The sequence below is a fragment of the Salvelinus fontinalis genome, chromosome 18 (genome assembly GCF_029448725.1).
Source record: "Salvelinus fontinalis isolate EN_2023a chromosome 18, ASM2944872v1, whole genome shotgun sequence".
In the NCBI taxonomy this organism is placed as follows: Eukaryota; Metazoa; Chordata; class Actinopteri; order Salmoniformes; family Salmonidae; genus Salvelinus; species Salvelinus fontinalis.
This window is the reverse complement of record NC_074682.1, coordinates 35,889,212-35,913,010: the sequence shown is the minus strand read 5'-3', so window position 1 is coordinate 35,913,010 and position 23,799 is coordinate 35,889,212. Positions and strand designations below refer to the sequence as shown.

Below are 23,799 nucleotides of genomic sequence, written 5' to 3'. Positions count from 1 at the left end.
TGACCTGGAAGTAAGTGTGTGTGTGTGTGTGTTCAGTAGCGGAAATTAGCCGCTTATAGCAGGAACCTGACTGTCACTGACCGAGATGGCTCCATAGGTTAAACAGAACAACATCATGTGTTGTAGTTTACACTGTCTTCTTGAGGACAAAGATGAAGAGTTTGGTTTTGTACAACAACACCGTCAGGAATTTGAACGTCATGATATGATTTGGCATCACAGATCTCAACACTGCCAGCATGAGGTTCTGCAATAGGACATCAGTGCATGGGTATGGCTCTGACATCACCCAATGTGGTATAGATCTGCAATTTTTTTTATACTTTAGAACCGGAACCAGCAAGCTAGCTACTAGCTAGTAGTCAGTTAGCTACTGCTAGCGGTCATCACCGTTAACTCGGACATCTGCCAGCCTCAGCCCGGTCAATTCTTGCCAGTCTGCACAGCGCGATATCAACCCAGAGCATATCGGACTGCTTTTCTCTACCACATCTCCGGATTCCTACCGCAAGCTCTGAACCTTTACTCTGGATCATCGCAGCTAGCTAGCTGCTATCCGAGTGGCTACTCCTGGCTAACGTCTCTGTCCCGATGCAAGCACCAGTTAGCCTGGAGCTAGCCTCGAGCTAGGCCCATCTCCCGGCTATCCGAAGAGATCCATCAGACAATTCCTGGGCTTCAATTACCTCTTGCCAATTGGCCTGGACCCTTTGCTGCCGACACGGAGCCCCGCCGATCCATCACGACTGGTCTGCCGACCTAACCCTCCGAGGGGGTTTCAACAGGCTCTCCCTTTGCGACGTCCCCCTAAGGCCCATCTGCTAGCCTGCTAGCCCCGGCCTGCTAGCTGTCTGAATAGCTGTGCCACCAGCTTGCCTAGCTACTCACAGGACCCTATGATCACTCGGCTACACATGCCTCTCTGCCTCTCCCTAATGTCAATATGCCTTGTCTATTGCTGTTTTGGTCAGTGATTTTTGTCTTATTTCACTGTAGAACCTCCAGCCCTGCTCAATATGCCTTAGCTAGCCCTTTTGTTCCACCCCCCACACATGCGGTGACCACACCTGGCTTAAATGGTGCCTCCAGAGACAAAACCTCTCCCATTGTCACTCAATGCCTAGGCTTACCTCCACTGTACTCACATCCTACCATACCCTTGCCTGTACATTATGCCTTGAATCTATTGTTCCGCCCCCAGAAACCTGCTCCTTTTACTCTGTTCCGAACGCACTAGACAACTAGTTCTTTTAGCCTTTAGTCGTACTCTTATCCTATTCATCCTCTGTTCCTCTGGTGATGTAGAGGTTAACCCAGGCCCTGCAGCCCCCAGCATCACTCCCATTCCCCAGGCACTCTCATCTGTTGACTTCTGTAACCGTAAAAGCATTGGTTTCATGCATGTTAACAGAAGCCTTCTCCCTAAATTTGTTTTATTCTCTGCTTTAGCACACACTTCCAACCCGGATGTCGTAGCCGTGTCTGAATCCTGGCTTAGGAAGGCCACGAAAAATCCAGATATTTCCATCCCTAACTAACATTTCCCGACAAGATAGAACTGCCAAAGGCGGCGGAGTTGCAATATACTGCAGAGAGAGCCTGCAGACTTCTGTCATACTATCCAGGTCTGTGCCCAAACAATTCGAGCTTCTAATTTTAAAAATCCACCTTTCCAGAAACAAGTCTCTCACCGTTGCAGCTTGTTATAGACCCCCTTCAGCCCCCAGCTGTGCCCTGGACGCCATATGTGTATTGATTCCCCCCCCCATCTATCTTCAGAGTTCGTACTGTTAGGTGACCTAAACTGGGACATGCTTAACACCCCGGCCATCCTACAATCTACGCTAGATGCCCTCAATCTCACACAAATTATCATTGAACCTACCATGTACTAAATTTGTAACCATGGGCACCCTCTTAGATATCATCCTGACCAATTTGCCCTCTAAATAAACCTCTGCTGTCTTCAACCAGGATCTCAGTGATCACTGCCTCTTTGCCTGCGTGCGTAATGGGTCCACGGTCAAACGACCACTCCTCATCACTGTCAAATGCTCCCTAAAACACTTCAGCGAGCAGGCCTTTCTAATCGACCAGGCCCTGGTATCTTGGAAGGATATTGACCTCATCCCGTCAGTAGAGGATGCCTGGTTGCTCTTTAAAAGTGCTTTCCTCTCCATCTTAAATAAGCATGCCCTGTTCAAAAAATGTAGAACTAAGAACAGATATAGCCCTTGGTTCCCCCCAGACTTGACTGCCCTTGACCAGCACAAAAACATCCTGTGGCGTTCTGCATTGGCATCGAATAGCCCACGTGATATGCAACTTTTCAGGGAAGTCAGGAACGGAACCAATATACTCAGTCAGTTAGGAAAGCTAAGGTTTTTTCAAACAGAAATTCGCTTCCTGTAGCACTAATTCCAAAAAGTTTTGGGACACTAAAGTCCATGGAGAATAAGAGCACCTCCTCCCAGCTGCCCACTTCACTGAGGCTAGGAAACACTGTTACCACTGATAAATCTACGATAATTGAGAATTTCAATAAGTATTTTTCCATGGCTGGCCATGTTGGCCGGGAGTAGCCAGGTGGAAAGCATCTCAGCACACCCTGCAGCAACCCCCCCCCCCCCCCCCCCCACCCCCACTTCTCCTTCACCCAAATCCAAATAGCTGATGTTCTGAAAGAGCTGCAAAATCTGGACCCCTACAAATCAGCTGGGCTAGACAATCTGGACCCTCGCTTTCTAAAATGATCTGCAAAAATTGTTGCAACCCCTATTACAAGCCTATTAAACCTCTTTTGTATCGTCTGAGATCCCCAAAGATTGGAAAGCTGCCGCGGTCATCCCCCTCTTCAAAGGGGAGACAGTCTAGACCCAAACTGTTATAGACCTATCTTGCCCTGCCTTTCTAAAATCTTCGAAAGCCAAGTAAATAAACAGATCACCGACCAACTTCGAATCCCACCGTACCTTCTCCACTATGCAATCTGGTTTCTGAACTAGTCATGGGTGCACCTCAGCCACGCTCAAGGTCCTAAACGATATCATAACCGCCATCGATAAGAAACAGTACTGTGCAGCCATCTTCATCGACCTGTCCAAGGCCTTAAACTCTGTCAATCACTGCATTCTTATCGGCAGACTCAATATCCTTGGCTTCTCAAATGACTGCCTCGCCTGGTTCACCAACTACTTCTCTGATAGAGTTCAGTGTGTCAAATCGGAGGGCCTGTTGTCCGGACCTCTGGCAGTCTATGGGGGTGCCACTGGGTTCAATTCTCGGGCCGACTCTTTTCTCTATATATATCAATGAATTCGCTCTTGCTACTGGTGATTCTCTGATCAACCTCTACGCAGACGACACCATTCTGTATACAGTCGTAGACAAAGTTTTTGTGAATAACACAAATATTAATTTTCACAGTCTGCAGCCTCAGTATGTATGGTGGTAATTTGCATATACTCCAGAATGTTATGAAGAGTGATCAGATGAATTGCAATTAATTGCAAAGTCGCTCTTTGCCATGCAAATTAACTGAATCGCCCAAAAACATTTCCACTGCATTTCAGCCCTGCCACTAAAGGACCAGCTGACATTATGTCAGTAATTCTCTCGTTAACACAGGTGTGAGTGTTGACAAGGACAAGGCTGGAGATCACTCTGTCATGCTGATTGAGTTCGAATAACAGACTGGAAGCTTCAAAACGAGGGTGGTGCTTGAATCATTGTTCTTCCTCTGTCAAACATGGTTACCTGCAAGGAAACACGTGCCGTCATCATTGCTTTGCACAAAAAGGGCCTCACAGGCAAGGATATTGCTGCCAGTAAGATTGCACCTAAAGCAACCATTTATCGGATCATCAAGAACTTCAAGGAGAGCGTTGTGAAGAAGGCTTCAGGGCGCCCAAGAATGTCCAGCAAGTGCCAGGACCGACTCCTAAAGTTGATTCAGCTGCGGGATCGGGGTACCACCAGTACAGAGCTTGCTCAGGAATGGCAGCAGGCAGGTGTGAGTGCATCTGCACGCACAGTGAGGCGAATACTTTTGGAGAGTGGCCTGGTGTCAAGAAGAGGAGCAAAGAAGCCACTTCTCTCCAGGAAAAACATCAGGGACAGAGTGATATTTTGCAAAAGGTACAGGGATTGGACTGCTGAGGACTGGGGTGAAGTCATTTTCTCTGAATCCCCTTTCCGATTGTTTGGGGTATCCAGAAAAAAGCTTGTCCGGAGAAGACAGGGTGAGTGCTACCATCAGTCCTGTGTCATGCCAACAGTAAAGCATCCTGAGACCATTCATGTGTGGGGTTGCTTCTCAGCCAAGGGAGTGAGCTCACTCACAATTTTGCCTAAGAACACAACCATGAATAAAGAATGGTACCAACACATCCTCCGAGAGCAACTTCTCCCAACCATTCAGGAACAGTTTCGTGACGAACAATGTCTTTTTCAGCATGATGGAGCACCTTGCCATAAGGAAAAAGTGATAACTAAGTGGCTCGGGGAACAAAACATCGATATATTCGGTTCATGGCCAGGAAACTCCCCAGACCTTAATCCCATTGAGAACTTGTGGTCAATCATCAAGAGGCGGATGGACAAACAAAAACTCACAAATTCTGACAAACTCCAAGCATTGATTATGCAAGAATGGGCTGCCATCAGCCAAGATGTGGCCCAGAAGTTGACAGCATGCTTGGGCGAATTGCAGAGGTCTTGAAAAAGGAGGGTCAACATTGCACATTTTGACTCTCTGCATCAACTTCATTTAATTGTCAATAAAAGCCTTTTGACACTTATGAAATGCTTGTAATTATACTTCAGTATTCCATAGTAACATCTGACAAAAAATATCTAAAGACACTGAGGCAGCAGACTTTGTAAAAATTAATATTTGTGTCATTCTCAAAACTTTTGCCCACGATTGTACATCTTGCCCTTCTTTGGACACTGTGCTAACAAACCTCTAAATGAGCTTCAACGCCATACAACACTCCTTCCGTGGCCTCCAACTGCTCTTAAATGCTAGTAAAACTAAATGCATGCTCTTCAACCGACCGCTGCCCGCCCGACTAGCATCACTACTCTGGACTGTTCTGACCTAGAATATGTGGACAACTACAAATACCTAGGTGTCAACCAGACTGTAAACGCTCCTTCCAGACTCACATTAAGCATCTCCAATCCAAAATTAAATCTAGAATCGGCTTCCTATTTCGCAACAAAGCATCCTTCACTCATGCTGCCAAACATACCCTCGTAAAACTGACTATCCTACCGATCCTTGATTTGGCGATGTCTTTTACAAAATAGCCCCCAACACTCAGCACACTGGATGTAGTCCATCACAGTGCCATCCAGTTTGTCACCAAAGCCCCATATACCACCCACCACTGTGACCTGTATGCTCTCGTTGGCTGGCCCTCACTACATATCCGTCGCCAAACCCACTGGCTCCAGGTCATCTAAGTCTTTGCTAGGTAAAGCCCCGCCTTATCTCAGCTCACTGGTCACCATAGCAGCACCACCCGTAGCACGCGCTCCAGCTGGTAAATTGCACTGGTCATCCCCAAAGCCATCACTTCCTTTGGCCGCCTTTCCTTACAGTTCTCTGCTGCCAATGACTTAAACAAATTGCATAAATCTCTGAAGCTGGAGTCTTATCTCCTTTGAGCAACAGCTGTCAGAGGAGCTTACCTATCATTGTACCTGTATGCAGCCAATCTGTAAATGGCACACCCAACTACCTCATCCCCATATTATTACTTACCCTCTTGCTCTTTTGCACCCCAGTATCTCTACTTGCACATCATCATCTGCACATCTATCACTCCAGTATTAATGCTAAATTGTAATTATTTTGCCTCTATGGCCTGTTTATTGCCTACCTCCCTACTCTTCTAGATCTGCACACACTGTACATAGATTTTTCTATTTTTCTTTTCTATTGTGTTATTGACTGTATGTTTGTTTATGTGTAACTCTGTGTTGTTTTTGTCGCACTGCTTTGCTTTATCTTGGCCAGGTCGCAGTTGTAAACTTGTTCTCAACTGGCCTACCTGGTTAAATATAGGTGAAATAAATTAAAAATAAATAAATAATGGAATCCCCCCCCCCCCCCCCGCCTCAGTCTCTCTCTCCTGGTCTTGATGGGGGGTGGGCTAGTTCTTACATGCAGAGGTTTTCTAACTTCTAACATCTGGGAGAGCTTGATCACTCTCACTTAGAGTGATCAGAGGGAAGGACTGCAGACTGATTCCAGCTACAGGACTCTTTCCCCCTGCCTGCCACCTAGCCTCCCCACTACGCCTCGTTTCGTCTCGCTCTCACAGGTTTCACCACTTCTCTTTTCAAAAAACAGGAACAAACTTTTCATTGTCTGCTGCTCCTTTTATTTTTTACGTATTGTACTCCAGTTGCTCTCAGTTGCTCTCACAAAGAGAATTATTGGGATTCTATTGGACTCTTTCGTTCAGTCCTCCCTTAAGCTCTGCTCTTTTTTCATGTGTTTCCATCTAGTTTCTGTCACATCCTTTGTTGGTGGAACTTGGCTTGATGTATTTTGCAGTTTAGGTTTGTTGGAATTGCATGGTTGTGGTGTGTGTGTGGTCAATGCGATGACATTGGGAAGTTGTGTAAGCTTTTTATATCTCAAGTTTGTGTGGACCTCCAATGCTATATGGTTGACCACCTCGTTATCACGTTGAAAGGAGAAGTCAGGTTTGTTCTTTGTTAGGGAGTTGTGGATGTTGATGGTTACCTACTGCTTGGGGCTTGTGTTATGGATGTCCTTTTACCACTTAGAATACATATTGTTTCATATTGTTTCTTCACCGTGTGATTTAGATGGTTTGTATTAAGTTGGGCTCTGTTTACCATAGCCCAGTTCGAACATTGAGTTCCCCATGTAAACATAACTTTATTAGTTCATTAGTTGACTCTATTCTGCTTTCAAAGGGCCATATTGTCGTACATACCTTTCCAGAACTTCCCCATATTACAGACTGTTTCCAAGTGGGTGTTCATTTCCATATTTTCTAGTGGAGTATTGTTGTCTTCTAATAGTTCAGCTTGCTACTCTGCATCAGTTATGAGTTGGTAGCTTCATGAATGGGTGAGCCTATATGCTTAGCAGAGCAGAGAACCCTCTGTACTTTCAGGAAAAGGTGAGGTAGGGTGCCACAGAATGGAATGCGGTTGGGAAAGATGTCTCCATGTTTAGTGCTGCTCTCTCTCCATCTTGCGCCAAGACTTTGTCTGCCTCTCTAGAGTTGATTGTGCAGCAGCTGATGATTGCCAGCTCTGACTTCAGCTACTGTGACAACATATCTCTTTCCTGGACCAACTCTGGGAACAGCTGCTTATCTAATTTGAATGTTCTTCCACGTCAGTAACTACTGCTGTCCGCAAAGTATTTTCCCACTGTGGCCTCAGGAAGAAATTTATGAGCTTTTTGATTTTTCCTTCGTTTTTTCCTGTTCGTTTGGTTGCAGTCTCGGTGCTTGGAATAGGATTACATAATACAGGACATGATTGACTGGTAGATGTAGGAAGCAACTGGTGATGACTATTTAGTTGGTAATGGTTTCATTCTAGCTTGTTTAGTCATTTGATCCCACAGAGTTGAAAAATGAGACTGACTATTTGTATTATTAACTGTTAGAAATTGATACCGTATTTCTCATACAAGACTACTCCTACACACAATTACCTCTGTACCTCTTTCAGGACATTGCTTTAGTCAGTAACTTCAAGACATTCTTCCTGTTGACCATTCACTAATCTGCTCGCCTCTTTTTCCTGTCAGTCAGTGGAGAGCCTGCCTCCCACCCTGCGTTCAGGGAACCTGAGTGTTCTGAAGAAGCGCTGGGAGCAGCCAGGTCCTCGCCAAGACAGACCCGCCCCGCTATCCAACGGGCCACCCTGTGCCCGCCTCTCCCCCTCTGCCGTACCAAAACCAACCCCCCTGACCGAGCACCTTCCCCCGGCCAAGTCTCCGGAATCCCTGAACACTCAGGGTGGTCAAAGCACAGCCATCAGCCGCTTCCAGTATCCTGCAGCAGCAGCTATAGCCGAGGAGGGACAGAGAGGGATGGAGAAGAAAGCGCAGCAGCCAAGTGAGCGAGAGGAGGAGAAAGAGCTGATGCAGGTGGAAGACGCGGTGGTGCCACCCAGCCCCTGCACACCCATCGAGAAACCCAGCGTGCCTCTCAACAGCTTGAAGATGTTGTTTGAGAAGGGAGAGGGCACCAAGGGAAAGGTAAGACTGATAAGACACACATAATCAGTGGCTATGTATCCCTCTACACAGTGTATTTCCCTCTTTTCTCTAATGATACTTCTCTCTATCACTCTGTCTCTTGGCATCTTCCTCAACATGTAGCTGCTCTGTATAGTTGTGGGGTCAGGTCAGTCATCTGTGTGTGTGATTGGTTAGCCCCCTGTATCCAGCAGGGATGCAGCTGAACTCTTGATCTGTTGTTGCACAGCCAGAGATTTGAATGCTTCCTTTGAACTAGAGTCATGCTAGCAGTCACATGCCTTGGTACCTGATGCAATCGTGCTTTTCAAAAAAGCTCTGTCTCTAGACTTCATAAGGCACCCCAAAGACCACTGTCTGTCTCAGTGCACATCACTAAGTACAGACGGAACACCCATTCACTGAGACTTCAGCACGCACACACACTTAGAGGAAACTTGCTAAAACTAGTTTACCTAATAACACAAGAGGCTCTCAAACGTGCATACACACACTGACTTGACGGAGACACCCCTAGTTGAGAGGTTAAATACTTTGTGCTAGACACACTGAGGGAGGGTCTCCTGTGGCTTCTCAGATATTAGCATAGATAAGTCACTCATTAGTGGCCATGTTAATGAACCGGCCCTCTCAGGCTCATTACTGCCTAACTCAACCCTTCAGTCCCTCTCTTCTGTCCCCACAAAAAGTTTCCTTAGCTCAATTATTCACACTGCCCATATGTCCTGTTCCTTATCTCTTCCTAAACAACCCCCTCTTTAGTACACAAACACACACGTACGTACACCATAATTGCCCAGGGTTAAGAAGGTACCCACATTCCTTGTCTTTCTCTTCAAAGACCCACCATTTTTGGAATTCTCCTTCAGTTTTGGAATTCTCCTTCCTTTTACTCTCTGTGTCCTGTCATTCTCCTTCAGTTAGGTATTCACCCCCCATGGCCCCCAACCCACCTCTCTCAGCATCACACAAGATTACACTCCACTTCTGTACACTGCTGCTCCTCCTATTTTTAAGTTTCCTGTTTCCTCTAAAATGTTCTTGTCTAATAAAAGTTTAGTAAAACTTTGGGGTGTGACTCTGAGACAATAGTACTTTGTATACATCATATTATTGTGAGACAATAGTGTATTGTATTCCTGGTGGTCTCTGCTTACCCTGGCTTAGCCAACAGTGTTGATGCATGGTCCAGGTGGGAGAGCAAGGCTGTGGAGTCCGACTCGGACTGGAGTGAGTTGCCACCACGCCTTGGTGTTCATCTCTTTTAAGTGTGTTCATGATGACCACTAGTCTAAGACCTATGCCTACATGTTGGAATTTCCCCCAGTGTCTCCTTAGGGAGACAGGTCTGAGAACAGTGGTTGTGTTGTAGTCTTTGTTCTCTAAGCCAGTCAGATGAGGCGTGCCACAATGGCCATGGTTCTGGACCTGTGCTGAATTTACTGCCAGAGCTTTTAAAGAAGGGAGTGACGGTAGGAGGGCCTCGATTCGTCTTCGTCTGAGAGCTGTGCTCGGTGTGTGTGTTTCCTTAATACACATACGCACAAAATCCTTTATTGCTACCCCAGTGCATTTCAGCTGACTACACCCGGCTGACCAGAGCTGAGGTGGGGTTGAGCATGGGGGGAGTACACACATGGACTCACGCTCCATCTCAGACACGCACACACACATTAGTGTCCGCCCCAGCTGTAGCTCAGCGCCTGCTCTGGGCTGATGCAATCTACAGCAGTGACGATGTCATGGGAGTGTTATGCACACACTCCTTACCCCCCAATCACTGGAGGCCTACAAACTCTGCTCTTACAGAACACACACTCTTTTCTCTCTCTCTCTCTCCAATCAAAAAGTCACAGTACGTTCTCTCGCTCTCACCTTCCCTCTCTCCCCTTGTTTCTAGTTCTCTTTTACTCTCTGTATTCACACTTTCTCTTTGTCTCTACTGTTTTTCGATCAGCCCTGGGGTGTAAGGAATCTGCATGCTTCCCATCCGGAACAGTCCGTGCATAATATTATGATGACATTTTGTGATGTTTTGGTCTTCGGTAAGGTTTTTTTCATCTGTTTGTGCAACAACAACAAAAAGTAGCCGACGTCTACGCCCCTTCAGTGGTTGGTCAACAGCAGGGATTTTTCAATTAAGTGTTTGTCGTTATTCAACGAGAGACGACTTGTTTTAATGCACATTTTTTCAGAGTTCGGCTTGGTACCAGCCAAACCGAAGCATGGTGACGCCTTATGAGCTAGGATGTTGTATATCAGTCCAGCTAAATAGCTGTAATGGATCATGGACATAAAATGTTGAGATGGAACAGATCATGCTGGGCTGAGATTCACTGCCTGGCTGAGCCCTAAATAAAACCCTATATTGCTTGCCACTGGCATTAGTCTTACCTCTATTACCATAGTATTCAAAACATAGGTACCGAAGTTATTTAATTTTTTTGCATAGTTTTGTACAGTACCAGTCAGATGTTTGGACATACCTACTCAAGTTTTTTTAATTTAAATTTGTACTATTTTCTACATTGTAGAATAATAGTGGAGACATCAAAACTATGAAAGGACACATATGGAATCATGTGGTAACCAAAAAAGTGTTAAACTAATCAAAATATATTTTATGTGAGATTTTTCAAAGTAGCCACCCTTTGCCTTGATGACAGCTTTGCACACTCTTGGCATTCTCTCAATCAGCTTCATGAGGTAGTCAGCTGGAATGCTTTTGCACTTGTTGGCTGCTTTTCCTTCACTCTGTGGTCCAACTCACCCCAAACCATCTCAATTGGGTTGAGGTCGGGTGATTGAGGAGTCCAGGTCATCTGATACAGCACTACATCACTCTCCTTGGTATAATAGCCCTTACACAGCCTGGAGGTGTGTTGGGTCATTGTCTTGTTGAAAAACAAATGATAGTCCCACTAAGCGCAAACCAGATGGGACGGTGTATCGCTGCAGAATTCTGTGGTAGCCATGCTGTTTAAGTGTGCCTTGAATTCTAAATAAATAACAGACTTTGTCACCAGTAAAGCACCATCACACCTCCTTCTCCAAGCTTCACGGTGGGAACCACACATGCAGAGGTCATCCATTCACCTACTCTGCATCTCACAAAGACACGTCGGTTGGAACCAAAAATCGCAAATTTGGACTCAGGCCCAAGCAAGTCTCTTCTTCTTATTGGTGTACTTTAGTAGTGGTTTCTTTGCAGCAATTCCACTATGAAGGCTTGATTCACGCAGTCTCCTCTGAACAGTTTGTTGATGTGTCTGTTACTTGAACTCTGTGAAGCATTCATTTGGGCTGCAATCTGAGGTACACTCAATTGCTGATTTCTTAGGCTGGTAACTCCAATGAACTTATTCTCTGCAGCAGAGCTAACTCTGGATCTTCCTTTCCTGTGGCGGTCCTCATGAGAGCCAGTTTCATCATCAGTGCGAACCACCGCATTTAACCATGGCAAGGTGACTGGGGATATGGTCAAACACAAACAGTGTAGTTATTCCCTCCGTAAGGCAATCAAACAGGCAAAATGTCAGTACAGAGACAAAGTGGAGTCGCAATTCAACGGCTCAGACACGAGACGTATGTGGCAGGGTCTACAGACAATCACGGATTACAAAGGAAAAACCAGCCACATCGCGGACACCGTCTTGCTCCCAGACAATCTAAGCACCTTCTTCGGCCCGTTTTGAGGATGACACAGTGTCATCAACGCGGCCCGCTCTCAAGGACTGGGAGCTCTCCTTCTCCGTGGTCTACGTAAGACATTTTAAACGTGTTAACCCTCGCAAGGCTGCCGGCCCAGACGTCATCCCTAGCCGCGACCTCAGAGCATGTGCAGACCAGCTGGCTGGAGTGTTCACGGACATATTCAATCTCTCCCTATCCCAGTCTGCTGTCCCCACATGCTTCAAGATAGCCACCATTGTTCCTGTACACAAGAAAGCAAAGGTAACTGGACTAAATTACTATCGCGCAGTAGCACTCACTTCTGTCATCATTTTATTTATTTCACCTTTATTTAACCAGGTAGGCTAGTTGAGAACAAGTTTTCATTTACAACTGTGACCTGGCCAAAGTAAAGCAGTGCCACACAAACAACAACAGAGTTACACATGGAATCACAAACATACAGTCAATAATACCATTTTTTCTAGTCTATATACAGTCTATATACAGTGTGTGCAAAGGAGGTAGGTTAAGGGAGGTAAGACAATGAATAGGCCATAGTGGCTAAATAATTACAATATAGCAATTAAACACTGGAGTGATAAATGTGCAGAAGATGAGTGTGCAAGTAGAGATACTGGGGTGCAAAGGAGCAAAAAAAAATAACAGTATGGGGATGAGGGTAGTTGAATGGGCTATTTACAGATGGGCTATGTACAGGTGCAGTGATCTGTGAGCTGCTCTGACAGCTGGTGCTTAAAGCTAGTGAGGGAGATATGAGTCTCCAGCCTCAGTGATTTTTGCAGTTTGTTCCAGTCATTGGCAGCAGAGAACTGGAAGGAAAGGTGGCCGAAGGAGGAATTGGCTTTGGGGGTGACCAGTGAAATATACCTGCTGGAGCGCGTGCTACGGATGGGTGCTGCTATGGTGACCAGTGAGCTGAGATAAGGCGGGGCTTTACTTAGCAAAGACTTATAGATGACCTAGAGCCAGTGGGTTTAGCGACGAATATGAAGCGAGGGCCAGCCAACGAGAGCATACAGGTCGCAGTGGTGGGTAGTATATGGGGCTTTGGTGACAAACCGGATGGCACTGTGATAGACTGTATCCAGTTTGCTGAGTAGAGTGTTGGAGGCTATTTTGTAAATTACATCGCTGAAGTTAAGGATCGGTAGGATAGTCAGTTTTACGAGGGTATGTTTGGCAGCATGAGTGAAGGATGCTTTTTTGCGAAATAGGAAGCCGATTCTAGATTTAATTTTGGATTGGAGATGCTTAATGTGAGTCTGAAGTGCTTTGAGAGACTAATCAAGGATCATATAACCTGCCACCCTAGACCCACTTCAGTTTGCATACCGCCCCAACAGGTCTAAAGACGACGCAATCTCCATCACACTGCACACTGCCCTATCCCATCTCTATCCCAAGAGGAATACCTATGTGAGAATGCTATTCATTGACTACAGCTCAGCATTCAACACCATAGTATCCTCCAAGCTCATCATTAAGCTTGAGGCCCTGGGTCTCAAGCCCGCCCTGTGCAATTTGGTCCTGGAATTTCTGACGGGCCGCCCCCCAGGTGGTGAAGGTAGGAAAAAACATATCCACTTCGCTGATCCTCAACACTGGGGCCCCACAAGGGTGCGTGCTCAGCCCCCTCCTGTACTCCCTCTTCACCCATGACTGCGTGGCCATGCACTCTTCCAACTCAATAATCACGTTTGCAGACGACACAACAGTAGTGGGCTTGATTACCAACAATAAGACAGCCTACAGGGAGGAGGTGAGGGCCCTCGGAGTGTGGTGTCAGGAAAACAACCTCTCACTCAACGTCAACAAAACAAAGGAGATGATTGTGGACTTCAGGAAACAGCAGAGGGAGCACCCCCCCTATCCACATCAACGGGACAGTAGTAGAGAAGGTGAAAAGTTTTTAAAGTTCCTTGGCGTACACATCACGGACAAATTGAAATGGTCCACCCATACAGAGAGTAGTGAAGGTGCAATAGTGCCCTCACTAACATTTACAGATGTACAATTAAGAGCATCCTGTCGTGCTGTATCACATCCTGATATGGCAACTGCACCGCCCTCAAACGCAGGGCTCTCCAGAGGGTGGTGCGGTCTGCACAACACATCACCGGGGGCAAACTACCTGCCCTCCAGGACACCTACAGCACCCGATGTTACAGGAAGGCCAAAAAGATCATCAAGGACAACAACCACTCGAGCCACTGCCTGTTCACCCCGCTACCATCCAAAAGACGAGGTCGGTACAGGTGCATCAAAGCTGGGACCGAGAGACTGAAAAATCACTAACACAGAGAGGCTGCTGCCTACATCGACTCCAATCATTAGGCACTTTAATAAATGGATCACTAGTCACTTTAGAAAATGCATAGGCCTACCCACTTGGGAGCCAGACCCAGCCAATCAGAATGAGTTTTGGTTTTCGGTCCCCCACAAAAAAGGTTTATTACAGACAGAAATATGGCTCAGTTCATCAGCTGTCTGGGTGGCTGGTCTCAGATGATCCTTCAGGGGAAGAAGTATGATGTGGAGGTCCTGGGCTGGCGTGGTAACACGTGGTCTGCAGTCGTGAGGCCGGTTGGACGTACTGCCGAATTTTCTAAAACGACGTTGGAGGTGGCTTATGGTAGAGAAATTAAGATTCAATTCTCTGGCAACAGCTCTGGTGGACATTCCTGCAGTCAGCATGCCAATTGCACGCTCCCTCAACTTGAGACATCTGTGGCATTGTGTTGTGTGTCAAAACTGTACATTTTAAGGGGGCATTTTATTGTCCCCTGCACAAGGTGCATCTGTGTAATGATTATGCTGTTTAATCATCTTCTTGATATGCAACACCTGTCAGGTGAATGGATTATCTTGGCAAAGGAGAAATGCACATTAACAGGGATGTAATCAAATTTGTGCAAAAAAATTGAGAGAAATACATGTTTGTGCTTATTTCAGCTCACGAAACATGGGACCAACACTTTACATGTTGCGTTTATATAAAAAAAACATTATGTACATTTCTCAGATTTTTCCCAGACCTCAAAAGTGGTCTCCTGGTGTGGTTAAAGCTTTTTTGTGGACTTAGAACATCCAATTTTGTTGTTTTTCTAAAAGAAACTAGGAAAAAAGGAAAACTGGAAGAACAAAACCTTTACTTTTCAAGATAATGTTGGCTATTTCATTTTTATGTTTTAATAAAATACATAATTTGAAGAAAAAACATTATTGTGGCAATTCATATCTTGCAGTAAAATTGTAAATAATACTTTAATCTCAAGAGAAGACAGGTTAAATGTTTCATGTTGTCTTAGAAAATAGTCCTTATCATATAGGCCTAGAACTAAACAATATCCAAAACAACTAACAATACACTGAATTCATACATTTTCAGTAATTTTAAATTGTAATGTCATGTCTTTCTACACAATACCTTTTTGTGTGCAAATCTGTCAAGGCAAAGGGTGGCTACTTTGAAGAATCTGAAATATATATTGATTTGTTTAATACTTTTGATTCCATATGTGTTATTTCATAGTTTAGATGTCCTCACTATTATTATACAATGTAGAAAATAGTCAAAATAAAGACCTTTTGAATGAGTAGGTGTGTCCAAACTTTTGACTGGTACTCTGTCATGGTAGAGTAGTGTGTAATAATGTGTTGTTAAGTACTGTTTTATTGTGTGTAGCAGCAGCTAATGGGGATCCAGAATAAATACAAACATAAATACAAAAGGAAACATTTCAATTAGTCTACACCTGTTGTTTACTAAGCATGTGACACATGCAATTAGATTTGAATACCATAACAAATGTTTCCAATCTAGGAGGTAAACTCAATAAGGTATTCAATCATTTCACTGTCTATTTCAGATGGAGTCAAGGCCACCAAAATAGAGCTCCTGCAAAAAACATCCCTGTATTTTTAAAGTGTATAGCCTACTGGTGTAGAGGCTGGGGGTGTGTGCATGCGTGTGCGTGTTAATGGGTAGAGTGGCTGTGTCATGGGGGAGTTGATGGGGGGGACAGACAGTCCTGTCTGACTCTGGCTCTTGAGCTTATTAGGGGATTAACCGCATGTCCGCACCCATACAGTATGTGTACACACAGTAGTGGGGGTGTAGGGGGTGCGTCTCCCTTGACTTTCTGGTAAGTCATTATGTGGTTCATTGCAGTTTCTATCTGTTGTGTGGTGCTAGAAGTGTTTTACATCTATGAAGTGGTTTGTCTTGTCATATTTGTTTATTTTCCAATTTGAATTGCATTTATGCATAATGGTTCTTTGTTAATAACCATACAGAATTGAGTAAAGTGTTCCTTACTGTTATCAGCCTCTCTCTTGGGCAAATTAGATTATTCACTAACGTGAACGCTTGGTTTTTGGTTAGGTCTAGAGCTAAAATATTGGCTCCCGTGTGGCCCAGTGGCCTGAGGCTGCATCACATCTGGCCATGATTGGGAGTCCCATAGGGCGGCGCACAATTGGTCCAGCATTGGCAGGGGTAGGCCGTCATTGTAAATAAGAATTTGTTCTTAACTAACTTAAAGGTCAAATAAATAAATCAATAAAATAGAGCAAGGTGTGGGGGGGAATAGAACATGCTCCAAATGGGTGTGTGTTTTGTGTGTGTACCTGGGTTAATAGGGGTTTGTTTAAGCAACCATCAGTGGCTCATTGTAATGTAAAGGGTATGCAGGAACTGGCTTTGATGTCAATGGGCCAAACCATTGTGAGAGAGGTGGGAGTTGTGGGGGTGGTCAAGAGTGACCAATGACGGAGCTTAATGTTTTATGAGTGTTGATATGGGTAGCAACGCAGAGGCCAACAAACGAAGGCTTAAAAATAGATGGAGATAGAGAAAGCAGGAGGAGTCTGTGGTTGCTGAGTTGAAGGTAAGGACATAGGACTTGTACAATCTGAGGTTGTGTAATAAGCTGAACCCTGACCGTTGACCCCTGTGTTATCATCCAGGTGAGGACAGGACTACACAGCAGCTCCTCCGAGGACATGGACCAGAGACTAGGAGGTAATGCATGAGCACACACACATATATATATATATATATATATATATATATATATATATATATATATATATATATACACACACACACACTGCACAAGACCCATACAGTATAATCAAAACCTGAGGTCATAGCTGGTATCACCAGCACTAGGCACCAACTGACAAAGGATCCCATGCAGAGAGGTGCCCAGTGCACTCATTCTATCCATGAATGTTACAGATGAGGATGCAGGGTTTGCATTGACAGATTTTTGTTTTGTTATCCACCGGTGCAACATTTGACATTTGAGTCATTTAGCAGACACTCGTATCCAGAGCGACTTACATTTAGTGCATTCATGTAAGGGCTGTCGTTCTCCTCATCCTCGGATGAGGAGAGGAGAGAAGGATCAGTGGACCAATACGCAGCATTAGGGAAATAAGCCATCTCTTTATTATAAACGACGATGGCAACACGAAAACAAAACACTTTCAAAATTACAAAACAAGAAAACGACGTAGACGAAAAACCTGAACATGAACTTGCATAACTAACGTAAAACTCACGGACAGGAACAGACTACATCAAAACGAAACGAACAGCCAAACAGTCCCGTATGGTACATACATACGACGACACAGGAGACAATCACCCACAAACAAACAGTGAGAACACCCTACCTAAATATGACTCTTAATTAGAGGAAAACGCAAACCACCTGCCTCTAATTAAGAGCCATACCAGGCAACCCAAAACCAACATAGAAACAGAAAACATAGACTGCCCACCCAAAACACACGCCCTGACCATAAACACATACAAAAACAACATAAAACAGGTCAGGACCGTTACAATTCATCTTAAGATAGCTAGGTGGGACAACCACATGTAACCACTGGTATGTACATTTCCCCCCAATAAAGGCATTATCAGCTTAGTTGGAAATACAGGGCTTCTGATAACATCGCATCAACATACAGGGCTTCTGATAACATTGCATCAACATACAGGGCTTCTGATAACATTGCATCAACATACAGGGCTTCTGATAACATCGCATCAACATACAGGGCTTCTGATAACATCGTATCAACATACAGGGCTTCTGATAACATCGTATCAACATACAGGGCTTCTGATAACATCGTATCAACATACAGGGCTTCTGATAACATCGCATCAACATACAGGGCTTCTGATAACATCGCATCAACATACAGGGCTTCTGATAACATCGCATCAACATACAGGGCTTCTGATAACATCGCATCAACATACAGGGCTTCTGATAACATCGCATCAACATACAGGGCTTCTGATAACATCGCATCAACATACAGGGCTTCTGATAACATCGCATCAACATACAGGGCTTCTGATAACATCGCATCAACATACAGGGCTTCTGATAACATCGCATCAACATACAGGGCTTCTGATAACATCGCATCAACATACAGGGCTTCTGATAACATTGCATCAACATACAGGGCTTCTGATAACATCGCATCAACATACAGGGCTTCTGATAACATCGCATCAACATACAGGGCTTGTGATAACATCGCATCAACATACAGGGCTTGTGATAACATCGCATCAACATACAGGGCTTGTGATAACATCGCATCAACATACAGGGCTTGTGATAACATCGCATCAGAACCAGGTGGTGGATCAGGAGAAAGAAACTTCATTATGCTCTTTTCTGTGTGTGTGTGTGTGTGTGTATCTCTGTGTCCGTGTGTGTGTGAATGTTTTCTCGTAGTGTTGTCCCCTGACAGAGTGGTTGAGACCACCTCCCTGAAGGAAAGAATGGCCAAGTACCAGTCAGCCGCTACCAAAAAGGGCCCACTAGCACGCACTGTGAGTTTGTGTGTTTGTTTATTATAGATGCTATCCTACATTTTTTACACACTCCCCTCCTCTCACATTTACTCTCCTTTATTTAGGAGATACTAGGGACACCGTTGACTCAGTTACCAGATCTAAATGTCCTTTTTTAGAAAGTGATCCTCTGCTCTTGTTAAATGGTCACATTATATTTTTACATTTGAGTTATTTAGCAGATGCTCTTATCCAGAGCGACTTAGTGCATTTATCTTAAGATAGCTAGGTGGGACAACCACATATCACAGTCATAGTAAGTACAATGTAGCTATCAGCAAAGACAGTAAGAAAAAATAAAACATTCAAGGCTAATGTAAGAATAGTGTAAATGGGAAAAGTTGCGTAACTAATGTCAAAGAAAGACAGATCATACTTCACATATTTTGTAAAGATGGCCTTGGTTTGGCATTTCATGTCTCTCTTGTCACTGTGTTCTTCTACTGATCAACCTCTATTCATCTGCAGACCAGTCAGTCAGAGCGAGAGGATAACAGCCTGAAGGAGAATGTGCCCCCTAGTGGTGTGGCTGTGGTAAGTACCTGTGTGTGTGTGTGTGTGTGTGTGTGTGCATGTGGTGCGTGTGAGAAAGTTGGTTTTGAGGTAGGTACGTGAGAGAGCGAGCGACTGAATGAACATAGTGAATCTTTGACATAAACTGTGGTTGTGTGTGAAGATTAGTTAATTGGATAGGGGAGCAGCGTTTAAGCAGATACACACTGTAAACCAATCAAAGCTGATGTGCTGTGAGTAAATGAACATACAAGACTGAACATAGTCTCCTAAAATACCTGCTCTTAAACATGAATACACAGTGACAGTAAACTCTTTTTTTGTACTATTTTAAATGGATGAACAAGCTATACTGTTTTTTTGGATAGCTATAACAAGGTTCTCTCTTTTTTTCTACTCAGAGCCAGGCTTTAGAGTCCTACAGTAGAAAAGTTGCTGTAGCAGAGACCAATGGTGAGTAAGCTTTAATTTCCCTCCCTATCTCGCATGATGTCAACCCCACAGCTCTTGGCTGGGGGTGCCGGGGACAGCGGGGCAACGGCTGCTTTTGCCTCTGATTGGTCCTCTGTATTCTAGGTTAAAGGGCAGAGAGGGGTGGAGTACCGACTGGGTCGTTACTCTGAGTTACTGCTCTGTGTCTAGTGAAAAGCCTGTCTCCTTTAAAAATATATATGTATTGTTATATTGCTCTGCTCAGCTGTGACACTGACCTCTGGAGTCAAGATGAAGTCCCTGTAGTCTGACCGGTATGTTATGTGTTTGGTCTGTTTCAGGGGATGGCATGGACAAATCTAGTTTTAAGGGTAGTACCTCATCTTCATCCTCAGTCCACAGTGACTTGCCCAAGGCAGACTGGGTGAGTTCTCTCCATAGCCTCCATCACAATGACACGTACAACTGTAGTAACATGTATTAAATCAAGGAAATCAATATAAAATCTGACAGTAAGAGTTGTTACTGACAACCACAATTCAGTGTATGAAAGGCACATCCTTAATGTGTGTGTAGAAGTTCTGCCTTTCCGTGAGGGAGACGTGCATTACGTGCCTAAAGACAGTGTACCCGCTGGAGAGGCTGGTGGCCAACACCCAGATCTTCCACACCACCTGCTTCCGCTGTCTCCACTGCAACACCAAGCTCAGGTACCAGTAGGGATGCTCACTCACTACGGGACACTTCAAATAACATTATATTGTCATTTTGTCAATGTACTCTTTCATTCAAATGTCACATTCCAAAACATTTAGAAACCATTGGGGGAAAAGAAAAAAGAACATGTTAAAAGTATTGTCTATCGTGCATGATAATTCTATCTTTTCAATATGCCTTTTTAATTGGATTTATCCCAAGCTGAATCGATTGGAGTAACATTAGCTTTGAAATGTACATTTTGTTTCAGTGACCGGTGTCTTGTCTGCATCTAGCTATTGTATGTTTTTTTGCTGCCCTCTGCTGTTCAGCCTGGGGAGCTATGCCTCTCTACATGGTAAGGTCTACTGCAAGCCCCACTTCAGCCAGCTGTTCAAGGCCAAAGGCAACTACGACGAGGGCTTTGGCCGCCGCCCCCACAAGGACCTGTGGACGCCCCGTGCCGAGGAAGAGGAGGAAGGAGTAGACCGGGTAGTGGAGAAGAGGTCTACGGAGCGGGCAGAAAGAGCTGTGGTGGTGTCCCATCCAGCCGAGACACCACTCTCCCCAGCCAAGCAGTCCAGCCCCACGGTGGAGGAGTTTCCCCTGGCCAAGGTGACAGACCTGACTGCCTCTCACGAGACACACATCCACATTTCCTCCGCCGAGAAAATACCAGAGGCCCGCAGGCTTAGGGTTGCCTGGCCCCCTCCTGCTGACAGTGATGCTGGAGCCTCTCCTGCTCTGGAGGGTGGTGGTGTGGGCCGGCCCTGGAGGGCCAAGTGGCCCCCGGAGGGCGAGGTGTCATCGTCCACCCTGAGCCCCGACAGGGCCGAGCTGAAGAGCCTCAGGAGGAGCTCATCTCTGAAGGAGCGCAATCGGCCCTTCTCGGTGGCCCCCAGCCTCGCCAACACCAATGCCCTGGGGCCACGGAAGCACCGCCAGCCCCTCAAATCCCTGATGGAGAGGATGGGGTCGCTGGAGGACAGCTGCTCCACGCTTAAGGAACCAGAACCCCAACTCCAGAGGGGGAGAGAGGAGGAGAAAGAGGGGAGCAGGCCCACACCGCCCAGCAGCAGTGCGGTGAACGGAGAGATCAGCTGCGAGGAGGTGGAGAGTCTCCCAGCAACGCAGGACAAGAAAGAAGAGCCGATGAAGAAAGGAAAAGAAGCAGCAATGGAAGATGAAGAGGAAAGGGCTTCTTTAAACTGCGAAAGTGCCTCTCCAGACATCTTAGCATCTCCGCCCCCGCAGCCCAAACATAACCGCAGCTCCCAGGACGTGGGCTTCTGGGAGGGGGAGGAGGGAGGCGAAGGGGAGGGGGAACAGCTCACCATAGAGGAGATGATCAAGAGGAACCGCTATTATGAGGAAGATGAAGAGGAAGATGACGTCTGAATAGACACTCAGCTCTGAATCGGACTAGATTTAGACTGGACACACACCATGGACACACACCAACATATTATGTCCCTAGTACTCCCTGTCCACTTTATAAAACCCAGGGAGTTCTTAAAAGTGCAGGGACACAACAATTGTGATTTTTCTCTGTTTGGGTGTAATTTGTGATCATTTTGAGTGTTTGTTTCGTTCACAGTAGAAAAGTTAGCAATACATCAGTCTTACTACACTACATTGAACCAAATAGCCTGATTATTTTAGTGATTTCTGAGGGAGCCTGATAGAAGGGACTGGTAGATTGTAGACGGTTGGATTAAAAACATTTAGTACCATTTTGTATTTTTACGCTGGAAAGGCTGGTCTGTGTCTTTTTTAAACTGGGAGTGAATACAGTTCCGATCTTTATGATACACAGCCCTGATTGGCGGATAGGATACACAGCCCTGATTGGCGGATAGGGTCGTCTAGACCAGGGTTTCCTAAACTCGGTCCTGGGGCCTCCCCTGGGTGCACGTTTTGGTTTTTGCCCTAGCACTACACAGCTGATTCAAATAACCAACTCATCATCAAGCTTTGATTATTTGAATCAGCTGTGTTGTGTTAGGGCAAAAACCAAAATATGCACCCAGGGTGGGCTCCAGTACTGAGTTTGGGAAAACCTGGCCTAGACCCTAGAGCAGGGGTATTCAACTCTTACCCTTCGAGGTCCGGAGCTTGCTGGTTTTCTGTTCTACTTGACCATTAATTGTACCCGGTCTAAATCAGTCCCTGATTAGAGGAGAACAATGAAAAACTCAGTGGAACTAGCTTGGAGGTCCAGAGATGAGTTTGAGGGCTCTAGAGCCTACACCTTCAGAGTAGGACGATACATATTATGCAAATAAAAGATGACTGGTCATTGGTCAGAAAAATCAGATTGTGATGTAATGCTGTGGGCCAAAAACTACATCCCCTTTTTTTCAAAAGCTGTTACACTAAAAGGGCATCATCAACATTTTCACAATTTCAGTGTTATTTCGACCCCGTAGTGTGGAAATATCAATAAAAAAGGGAAATCACGTTTGACTGCACTGCCCCTTTAAATGGGCTAGTTAGTACAAACCACTGCCAGATGGATTCCAGGATCAGAGCTGCTTTAAATAATCACAAGCAGTCGCTTCATGGGTTTGATAGTACTTGATCTTGTAATATACCTTAAGAATCAAAGGCTTGTGACAGAATGTGGTAATTTGATCCGGGATGACTAAACCAACAACCAATGTACTATCTGTGATGTATGTTTGGGTCCTTTCCCTTCCTGGGTGTATATTTTTAGTTGTCCTTTGACACAGTGCCTGTTTTAAATTGTATAAAAAGCATCCTATTTTATAATGAATTTAGAAAACTGGATAAATACAGATTATTATATTTACCCTCAATGTTTTATACTTAATTTTTTGGGGTCCTCCATAAAGTAATCTTGGAATTGTACGTCTCGAGACGACCAAAGTGTTTGAAATAAATAATAAATGTTATATCATTGATACATCTGTTGTCTTGTTTCAGTACATGAACTAAGGACGGGATTCAATACGATCGCCCTTGTAACCAGCTTTAAAAGACAATGTTTCCGCGTTTTTGACATCACATTCATGGTGAATGCTGTAAATGTCAGCCCAATTGGAAATTACCTTTTAAATGTCAGATCTGCGTTTATAGCGTGCTTAACTCAGTACAGTGTTATTATACTGATGATTTGTCGCCACAGATTGTTTATTTACCTTTCTACTGTTGTGGCTAGATGGAAAAGGCCTACAGCGCCATCTATTGGTCGCGTAAGGGACAACAGTTGACATCTGTAGCATTGTAGCTAAGCCTAACCCTTTTTCTAACCTCTTTCTTAACCTGCCACGTTACTTAGCCTAACCTGCAC

General features: G+C 45.0%; 1 protein-coding gene across 3 annotated transcripts in view; it reads left to right on the top strand.

Moving 5' to 3' along the window:
- LOC129815423 (LIM domain and actin-binding protein 1-like) overlaps positions 1 to 23,412 on the top strand; it is a 44,188-nt gene extending 20,776 nt beyond the window's left edge. For all 3 annotated transcript variants that reach the window (XM_055869226.1, XM_055869224.1, XM_055869227.1), the window contains 8 exons: positions 7,808 to 8,260; positions 16,925 to 16,979; positions 18,727 to 18,824; positions 19,314 to 19,379; positions 19,760 to 19,811; positions 20,132 to 20,214; positions 20,367 to 20,500; positions 20,819 to 23,412. In XM_055869226.1, the coding sequence (XP_055725201.1) occupies positions 7,808 to 8,260; positions 16,925 to 16,979; positions 18,727 to 18,824; positions 19,314 to 19,379; positions 19,760 to 19,811; positions 20,132 to 20,214; positions 20,367 to 20,500; positions 20,819 to 21,884 (2,007 nt within the window). In that variant the 3' untranslated portion in view covers positions 21,885 to 23,412. The remainder of the gene's footprint in view (positions 1 to 7,807; positions 8,261 to 16,924; positions 16,980 to 18,726; positions 18,825 to 19,313; positions 19,380 to 19,759; positions 19,812 to 20,131; positions 20,215 to 20,366; positions 20,501 to 20,818) is intronic.
- Positions 23,413 to 23,799: the final 387 nt, after the last annotated feature.